The sequence below is a fragment of the Clupea harengus genome, chromosome 20 (genome assembly GCF_900700415.2).
Source record: "Clupea harengus chromosome 20, Ch_v2.0.2, whole genome shotgun sequence".
NCBI classification, from domain to species: Eukaryota; Metazoa; Chordata; class Actinopteri; order Clupeiformes; family Clupeidae; genus Clupea; species Clupea harengus.
In genome coordinates this window covers 1,010,860-1,020,859 of record NC_045171.1, presented here as the reverse complement: position 1 = coordinate 1,020,859, position 10,000 = coordinate 1,010,860, and the positions used below count along the sequence as shown (strand labels likewise).

Below are 10,000 nucleotides of genomic sequence, written 5' to 3'. Positions count from 1 at the left end.
TGTGTGTGTGTGTGTGTGTGACGTATGTGTGTGTGTGTGTGTGTGTGTGTGTGTGACGTATGTGTGTGTGTGTGTGTGTGTGTGTGTGTGTGTGTGTGTGTGTGTGTGTGTGACGTATGTGTGTGTGTGTGTGTGTGTGTGTGTGTGTGTGTGTGTGTGTGTGTGTGTGTGTGTGTGTGTGTGACGTATGTGTGTGTGTGTGTGTGTGTGTGTGTGTGTGTGTGTGTGTGTGTGTGTGTGTGTGTGACGTATGTGTGTGTGTGTGTGTGTGTGTGTGAGTGTGTGTGTGTGTGTGTGTGTGTGTGTGAGTGTGTGTGTGTGTGTGTGTGTGTGTGTGTGTGTGTGTGTGTGTGTGTGTGTGTGTGTGTGTGTCTGTGTGTGTGTGTGTGTGTGTGTGTGTGTGTGTGTGTGTGTGTGTGTGTGTGTGTGTGTGTGTGATAGATGCTTCTGGATGGTGGACTGGGAGACTGCGTGGAAAACAGGGCCTGTTTCCAAACAACTACGTCACCAAGATCTAACACCAGCCAATCACCAGCCTACCTCCACATGAGGACCAATCAGAGACCAGCACACACTTCCTGACAGGAAGAAGATGCCACCACCCATCAGAGCGAGAGAGAGAGAGAGAGAGAGAGAGAGAGAGAGAGAGGGGATGAACGAGATGAACGAGGACAAGAGACCAAGCCAGCTCTCCTTTGCTATACACCCATGATGGACGCCTCTGCCTGTTGCCAAGGCAACCTAGAGGAAGTGCTGGCTCATGACTTCCTGGTTGAGCAGACTCTTTCTCTCCAGGGCAACTGATGACACAGACCCTGGGAGCACTGAACAAGAACAAACTATTTATTGTATTTATAGCTTTCTACAAACACACATATATATATATATATATATACTGTATTTTGTTTTCACCAGACAACGTTTAAGGTGAGTTGAATTTGAACAGGTGGAGTATTTGGTTATTGGGAAACCAGATGATTATGATATTCTATATCTTAGTCTTTTTTTAGGAAAAAAGGTAATGAATTGTTGGCTTCCAATGAAAAGTCCTGTGCTGTCATCGTTTTAAATGCCCTGGATGTTTTGATCTGTTATATTTGTTTTTAGCGGGATTGTTTAGCTGCTAAACTGGACTTGATGTCCTGCGTGTCTAATAGGCCAGAGCCTGGTTTCTACCCGGCGTTTTTTCACACCTGAGGAATTACAATTGGCATTGCATTGGATACATTTCACTGCTGGTCATATCGGAATATTTTTCTTTATTTTTGTTGCCCCTTTTTTTACTATTGAATAGCAACCAGATGAGAAAGTAAACAAACACTGGTAGTTTTGGTGTCACAGCACATAGAAGACTAATGCTTAATTTATGCTACTCCGAGCAAACCTCATACGGGAATCTCGTACGAGAAAAATGAGTAGGTGCACGACAGCCTCTCCGAGGTGCTCGGATAGGGTTCGGAGAGAGCGATTAAGGCGTTCCCTGTGTTCGGAGGGGCGTTCCCTGTGTCCGACTCCGAGAAATCGGAGTAGCATAAATTTGGCTTTATACCTGTACGTCTTCACCAGCAACCGGACCTTTGTGTTGAAGCGCAGACGGCCTCCTCGATGAATGAAGGGCCAGCCCTGGAGTTGGTATTGTGTGTATTGAGTGGATGCAGTTGGTGCGGAGTGTATTGAGTGGATGAAAAGCACTTTATCAGTTTAGAGCCGGGGGGGGTTGAGGGCAGGGGGGGTGGGGGGGGGGGGGGGGGGGGGGGGCACACACTCCTGCCCTGACTGATCAAGCCCGTTTGCCAAAGAAGTGCTATTTACTGAAGGGAACTGACTGTAAGAAAAGAAAAATCTATTTTTGTTTACAATAAAACTACAATACAGGCATTGTTTTGACTTCTGTATCTCTTTGGTGTCGTAGGACATACCCTCGCTCTGTTCTGATAGCTAGAATGAAGGATTTCTGTGTAACGTAATCGAGTTATTGTCTGCTTGTTTGATTTCTGTGTAACGTAATCGAGTTATTGTCTGCTTGTTTGATTTCCATGTAATGAAATGGAGTTATTGTCTGCTTGTTTGATTTCCATGTAATGAAATGGAGTTATTGTCTGCTTGTTTGATTTCTGTGTAATGAAATGGAGTTATTGTCTGCCTGTTTGGTGTTGTGGGTGAGTCTTGGGAGGCACAGGGTGAGTTCGAGAGGCGGTGTTTGGTTTGGTTTGGGTTTGGGTTTGGCTTGTTTTCCCCACGCAGACGTTCATCTGCGGACTGACACCGGAGGAATGAAAAGCTGTTGCATGTTTTCATTGTTTAAGAAAATCTGTTCAGATCCATAGCAGTTTCCCACAGTGTTCACACACACACACACACACACACACACACACACACACACACACACACACACACACACACACACACACACATTCCTGTGCAGGTTTTAATGGCCGCCATATCACCCTTGGTTTAACTACCTGGCCAAATCTGTTTGCATTGTATGATGGGGGCTGACAGTGTTTTGGTATGAAGGCATTTTTAGTGCAATAGCAAGAAAATATTGATTTTCATTTTTTCATGTTTTTAAATAAAGCTGATGCTAACTTTGAGTTTTGTGTGTGTGTGTGTGTGTCTCTTTAACACAATCTAGCCATGGAGTAGGTAAATGCATTACATTCACGGAGACTGCACACCTGTGTGTGTGTGTGTGTGTGTGTACACTGCACCATACTACTGTGTGTGTGTGTACTGCACCATACTACTGTGTGTGTGTGTGTGTACTGCACCATACTACTGTGTGTGTGTGTGTGTGTGTGTGTGTGTGTGTGTACGTGTGTGTGTATGGCACCATACTACTGTGTGTGTGTGTGTATGGCACCATACTACTGAGTGTGTGTGTGTCACCATACTACTGTGTGTGTGTGTGTGTGTGTATGGCACCATACTACTGTGTGTGTGTGTGTATGGCACCATACTACTCCTTCTGCGAGCTGTAGGTTAGCTTCTCCTCCAAACACTTGACAAGCAGCGTTGTTCTGAAAGCCACTCAAACTGAAGCGTTTAGATGACCACTCTCCACTTAGTCTGAAGAATACTCTGAGCCACTATGAACTGGTGAAAACATTTATTCAAGATCATACATGGCAGAAACATATGACCTAGAACACAAGCCTCACATCAGGACACAATGTTTGAATACGACACAGGTATCCATCTTGTGACTTCATACTTCACCATGTGTGAGTCCTGAAAAACTGCCTGCAGTTGTGTACATCAGCTTATCAAGCAAACACACACACAAGGAATCATGATATGAGGTAAATGGCCTGAGTATCTTCCATTGTGGCATCACACAAGACCAGAGTCAAACCACCATATGGACAAAATCAGACTAAATGTTTAATTAGAAATATATACCTGTAAAACAAAAGGGCTACTTTTAAGAGGAAACTAGTCTTAGTTAGATATGATGGTCACACCAACGCTTCAGACCAAGCTGAGGGCCTAAAGTATGGTAAGACCAAATCTATACACAGCATCTTTGTACTCGCACACAGAAGAGCGGAAACACAGACTGCGTAAGAACAAGGGTGCATCCTATGGAAAGCTACAAATTACATTTTTAAAAATGTAAGCCTGTATGATGTCTTTGATCAAACCAGGAACAATGCCCTGCCCAGCTCCCCCTCACACCATAATCAATCAGACAACAGAATGAACGCTTGTCTCGTTTATTTAAAACTCATTTGTACATACAGATTATATACACATTGGAAAAAAGTAGTCATTAAAAAGACCCAAAGCAATTAAAATGTAAAACGGTAAAAGAAATAATATAATCTAATCCAAAAGACACATTTTATTTGTATATTCCATTTAAAGTATTTACACCTTTTAAAAAGCAGCAGGGCCTGCCCAATCAGGTAGCTGGTTGATTGCCACGGGACAGTAAAGTGCAGAGGGAGAGGTCAATCCGTTTGAGTCCTCATTTGGCCAACAGGGAGGACGCCAGGTCCTTGATGACGGATGACTTGAGCTGCTCCAGCTGACTGATGGCCATCAGCTTGTGGCTGGCATACTTGTTCTTCACAGCCTGGACACAAACACACACACACACACCACAGGCAGTCAGAGGACAGGACCAGTCACACACAAGTCTGCTGCAAGAGGGCTAAACACAGCATGGAGTCTGTCTAAAACCAGTCAGCCAACATCAATAAGGACATGGTACACACACACTATTCAAGTCTACACATGTAAAAAATAAAAACTGTAGAGTAGAAGGATGGCTGATGAGTCTCCATGGAGACGCTTACCACATGTTTGGTGAGGCCCTCGTTGACCTTGACTATGTTCTTGGCCATGTGTTGCATGATGGGATGCAGGTGGGCCTCGTCGTACGTGCTGTAGTGCTGCTGTGTGGCGGTCTGGAGAGAGGACCATGAGAGGTTAGAGGGCAAAGGTCACAGGTCACATTAGACACACAGAAGGGAAACAGATATATCTGAAGCCTAAAGACAGCCCACCTGACCATTACTGTGTCCATGCAATCAAAGTGACCATTACTGTGGACATGCAATCAAAGTGACCATTACTGTGTCCATGCAATCAAAGTGACCATTACTGTGTAACACGCAATCAAAGTGACCATTACTGTGTCCATGCAATCAAAGTGACCATTACGGTGTCCATGCAATCAAAGTGACCATTACTGTGGACACGCAATCAAAGTGACCATTACTGTGGACACGCAATCAAAGTGACCATTACTGTGTCCATGCAATCAAAGTGACCATTACTGTGGACACGCAATCAAAGTGACCATTACTGTGGACACGCAATCAAAGTGACCATTACTGTGGACACGCAATCAAAGTGACCATTACTGTGTCCACGCAATCAAAGTGACCATTACTGTGTCCATGCAATCAAAGTGACCATTACTGTGTACATGCAATCAAAGTGACCATTACTGTGTACATGCAATCAAAGTGACCATTACTGTGTACACGCAATCAAAGTGTTTAGAGCATCACACTGAACGCAGGATGCCAGAGAGGGCACTTTAAAGGAGACCCCTAGTCAACAGAATCCTCAGCTAAAGCACACTAGTCATTTGAAATGGTGTGTTCCCCAAAAGCAAGGGCAGGGCATAAATAGGTGAAGACATTGGCGCTGCACTTGCCCATTTCTGCCCCTCGAGCACGAGCTGGGAGAGGCAGGAGGCGGCGGCGGCCAACTCGGAGGGCCGATAGTGCACCATCTCGTAGTCAGTCAGGGTCAGCTCCAGCAGGTACTTAGCCAGCGTGTGCTTCTCAATGTCAGCCTGGGACAGAGCAAGAGGGAGGAAAGGTCTGATTAGGAGGTTTTGTACAAAACTAGCCAACTAGTTGGCAAATGAGCAATTTAAGCACTATATTTAACTGCAGTGACAATTTCATTCAGCATTTTACAAATACAAACTTATTGAAAATAGTGCCATCAAGCAGATGTTGGTCAAACTAGCTACCCTCAAACTGGCTTAAAGATGGTTAGCCTACACATTTCCCATTAAGAGTAAAAAATAAATAAATTAAAAAAAAAAAGCAAAAATGTAAACTAAAAGCAGTCAGATACAGAAAACTCTTCAGAGATGGACGGAGTTAATCAGGAGTGTCCCAGCTTACGTTGCCAGCCTTGGACAATCTTATAGTGGCATCAAGCAGATGTTGGTCAAACTAGCTAACCTCAAACTGGCTTAAAGATGGTTAGCCTACACATTTCACGTGAACTGAAAGCAGTCAGATATAACGAATTAATCAGGAGTGTCCCAGCTTACGTTGCCAGCCTTGGAGGCCCTCCGGAGGAAGTGAAGGGGCAAGGGTCGGCCCAGCTCAAAGTTCAGGCCCCTGAGAATGAGCATCTCCATCTCCCGGATCTGGGCGCAGGTGAAGGCGTTGTCTGTGATGTATGAGAAGTCTCCCACCTCGGGGGCGAACATCTCCTCGTATTTGGAGGCGAGCAACATGGACGTCACCCCCACCAGCTGCAGCTTCCGGCGGGAAACCGGCTGAATCTGGAGAAGAAAAAACAGGAATCCCAACAGTTTCACCAAACGGAATTTCCCTTCTCCATAAGGTCAGGTTACTTTGAGATTTATTGTCTTAAGTGGAATGAAGTGTTGACGTCCCTTCGCAGTGGCAGTAGGTCTCACCTGTAGATAGCGATCGAGGATGGCAACAGTCATGTACAGGGTTTCAGGGAGCAGCTGGAACCTGGAGTGCACTTGAATCAGCCAGTCGATCAGCAGCGCACGCATACGTTCGTTGATGTCATAGCCAGTCATGTACTTGGCCCGCACCGGCTGCTGCACCTGGAACACGAAAACATAATAAGTCAGCTTTTGAACCAACCAGTCCAGCATTAATGTTTAACCAATTAGGCAATATTTTACCTCCAGACCGTGCAAATAAGCGTAGATGTCCTTCACGTATTCAGAGCACAGCTGCGGCTGGTCCCCGTCACCTTCATCGATGTCCTCAATCAGGGCTTCCGAGAAAGCCTGGCACAGCTCCTCCTCCTTCATAGACACATCGTGATGGATCTCAACCGGAACCACCGGTAGCGGTAGCGCCAGGGCCTCGTCGGCCCTCAGAGATGGCTGAACGGCGAGACGAGGCTTGAGGTCCACCTTCTGTCAGGAACAGAACACTGTAAGGGTTGCACTGACAAACATAAAATGGCAGTCTACACATATATATTAAGCAGCTGTGCACCGTACCTTGCCTGGAGCAGTTTCAGTCCTGGCCGCGATGGGAACGTTGGAGAGCTCTCCCAACACAGCCCTGCGCGCCGGCCCGGCGTTGGCTTTGGTTCTAGTGGTGATGTTCCTCACATTGTTTCGCTGTGCAGGGGAAACGCAAGTATTCATTAGAGAGATAAATAGCTAGATATATAGAGGGTGAAGACGTACTGGTCGTTTCCATGCTTAATTGATCATGTGATGCCGTTAAACAGTATTCTATAACCCATACTAATCTAACCAAAAATGGGCGAGAAGGCCAATGACTTATGGTAACTCTTCGACTGGAATAAGGTGACCATATTTCTGAGACAAAACACGGGGACAGTCAGTTCGGACACGTAAACACCTCCAAAACAGTGCAATATGTTTGTAAACGAAAAACGGGGACTGTCCGCGGAAACCGGGGAGGCCTGGTCACCCTAGACTGGAATAATGTTAACATCCAAATGTGACTAGCCAACTTAGATTGACTAGATAATACACAGCACTAACAAATGGTAAAATGTATTTGGTCTAAATATCCGAACACACAGTGAAAACTTCGCAAGAGACGTCCCAATTTATTTAGCCATCCTAGCTAAACCGCTTAAAAGAAGTTTAGTTAGATGTGTAGCTTTAACTTGACGGAGGCTAAGCCAGCAGTCATGGAGTTAAACATGCTAATCCAAGCACGGTGCTAGCAACAAGCAGCAGTTCGCAAGATTCGTTGGTAGCATTATTTGTCCACGATATAATATTACTTTGAGAAGTTAATTGCAGACAGAATTTTAGCGACAATACTCACGGCAACACGGACTTCCATGGTAATTCTGTAGTGGGAGCTGCAAACAAATGCAACAGCAACAAAGGAAAACAACTGTAGACTAGGGAACGCCACCTATGCTATTTTAAATACCGCTCCCTAAATGCTCATTGGTGAGTACTTCATGGAAGACGCTTGTTGATTGGTTGCCAGATAATGTCTAACGTGCGTTCGTTACTACAGACATACAACCATGTGTAAAATAAATAAGTGAAATAGATTAACATAGAGCACAATTATCTTCGAATTAACTATGTAAAGCGTGAAATACAATCGTAGAAAATAAAATGATTCAATTATGAACGGACTATAATGCACACGTTTGCTTTGTAGGCTACGAGCATTAACTAAGAACTCTGGGAAATGGTGTTTTTGACAGCAGAAACGCTGTAATTGGGACAGGCGAACAACCAGACAGACAGGCATTTATATGGATATATTTAGATAAAGATATATATAGATAGACAGTTTACTCATTCCTATTCAGCATTCTGTTTACTCAACATTTGAAACAGCAAGTGTTTTATATGTATAGCATTAGACTTCCTAATGAGCTAACCACATATATAACCTAAACTACTCATTTTAGGAGACAGACCAAGTGCAAATACAAGTGTCAGTGTTTATTGTAGACTGCCTCGTGAATACTGTCTTCACAGCTAGACGTACACTACAGCAGGCTTATTTCACACGCAATCAACCCAAACAGGCAGAGATTCTATTGTAGTCTTGGTTCCTTCATTTACAACTGCCTCGATTGTGTTACAATTTAATCTTTGCGCCACATGACGTTTAGCCACTAGTGGGCACAATATGACAGATTATGGATTGGAGCACAACTAATCCACTGAGAGGATTCTCAATCGCATACCTCTGTTCATTTCACACTCCTTTACGAAGTAAAGGTCTTGTTTAACCACTGAACCCATACTCCTCTACTGAGTCAGATTTATATAAGACGTTTAGCTATGAGGTCTTCTCAGTTTATGTAAATAATATGGGGTTTAGAAAGCCGCAAAGTGTCACGAAGTCTTCCTCTTGTGTTTATGTTCTCTGGAGAGTCCTCAGGCAATCGGAGCAAAGGCAGGCAGCGAGAGGAGGGCTGACTCCAGATCAGCCGTGTGCTAGCATCCAGTGTGCACTGCTAGCTGAATAAACAACAGTGGAACGAACGCCTCGAACAGGCAGGAATGGGGACTTCACGGGCCCTGGTGGCAAACAGAAAGGAATGTGCGCTTTATCGCAAATGTAGAAAGAACACTACGTTCGACGGTCAGTATTGAAGAAGGCGACGCTTATTTTTCGGCCAGTTAGTCGGATCATACAAGATAGTTAGTCGCTACATACAGTTTCCTATTTTTGTATGTGTGTGTGTTTTTGTGACGGTGTTGTCAGTCCTCTCAACCGACTGCTGACGTCCGTTCGCGATCCTACTTTTGTCCCATTTTCGATTTATTACGGGCCGTATGCTCAGTAAAAGGACCATCGAGGAAATCCTTCATTTCATCTGAATGAAAACATAAGTAAGTATCGCCACCTTGATTTATTTCCATTTGATTTTTTCTATTTATATGAGCCTTACAACGTGCTATTGTTTGCTGTGAAAAGCGGGCTAGTGGCTAACCGAGCCTTTGGTCAGCTGGCTGGTAAGATAGCAGGCAGAGTCGATGTCTGGAAACAGTCTTTGCAGGATTACCACAAATTGATAAACCTATCCTTGTCTAGTTAATATTTCGGGTTACAAATTGTTGGATATGATTTAGTATATATGGCATATTTTGGTAACGGTAGTATTGGTATAGTGTTAATATAATCCATGGTTTTATACTATAAAATAATTTGTGAACCCAACGCTTTATCTCGTATGTTTCAACGAGTCTGAAAGCCCTTCAAGCAGCTTGCTAACGTTGGTTAACTTTGGTGTGACGGTAAAGTCAGTTAAAATTAGCGACACGCGAAAGCATACCGACAACAGCAGGCATGCCATTGTAGTTGTAGACACGTAATACTTTGAAATAGACACTTACAAACAGTAAGATTACACGTTCTTCGACAGACTAGTTAGTTCAAGTGCAGTCATCCAAGACCGTATAGCTAGCAAGCTAAGCTAAGTTACCTAACGTTAGTCTTTTCAGGGTTTGCTGTTAGCAACGTTAGCTTGCTAGCTAACACACCAGGCCAGCCTATAGCCTGGGATTGCCAGGAAACTAGTCAACTGTCATCTTGGGAAATCAAGTAAATAATTGTCATCTGTGTAACTGTTGTGCTTAACCAAAACATCAGTTTGTTTTCCATCATAGTATGTTGAAAGGTTGTATTTAGAACCAACCATATTTGATGTTTTGTCAACGTTCAGATTTTGACCACCATGTCTCAGATGTCAACAAAAGCTAGCCAGCTAGCTGGGTTTTCTTTTCTCATTAGCATAC

At 44.1% G+C, this 10,000-nt stretch overlaps 3 protein-coding genes across 3 annotated transcripts in view; 2 read left to right on the top strand and 1 right to left on the bottom strand.

Annotated features, from left to right (window-relative positions):
• Window positions 1–1,242, top strand: part of myo1ea (myosin IEa) — a 20,636-nt gene extending 19,394 nt beyond the window's left edge. The window contains exon 13 of the mRNA XM_031587592.1: window positions 442–1,242. Within this exon, the coding sequence (XP_031443452.1) occupies window positions 442–518 (77 nt within the window). The 3' untranslated portion in view covers window positions 519–1,242. The remainder of the gene's footprint in view (window positions 1–441) is intronic.
• Window positions 1,243–3,700: 2,458 nt separating this feature from the next.
• Window positions 3,701–7,663, bottom strand: ccnb2 (cyclin B2). The gene is made up of 8 exons (XM_031586971.2): window positions 7,554–7,663; window positions 6,746–6,868; window positions 6,419–6,658; window positions 6,179–6,337; window positions 5,804–6,040; window positions 5,171–5,311; window positions 4,302–4,412; window positions 3,701–4,078 (listed from the first exon to the last, which is right to left on the bottom strand). Exons 1-8 carry the CDS (start codon window positions 7,569–7,571, stop codon window positions 3,971–3,973), a joined length of 1,137 nt encoding a protein of 378 aa, XP_031442831.1. The 5' UTR covers window positions 7,572–7,663; the 3' UTR covers window positions 3,701–3,970.
• A 74-nt stretch (window positions 7,664–7,737) lies between these two features.
• rnf111 (ring finger protein 111) overlaps window positions 7,738–10,000 on the top strand; it is a 49,972-nt gene continuing 47,709 nt past the window's right edge. Inside the window, exon 1 of the mRNA XM_031586972.2 lies at window positions 7,738–9,094. The gene's annotated coding sequence lies outside the window, so the exon portion shown is untranslated. The remainder of the gene's footprint in view (window positions 9,095–10,000) is intronic.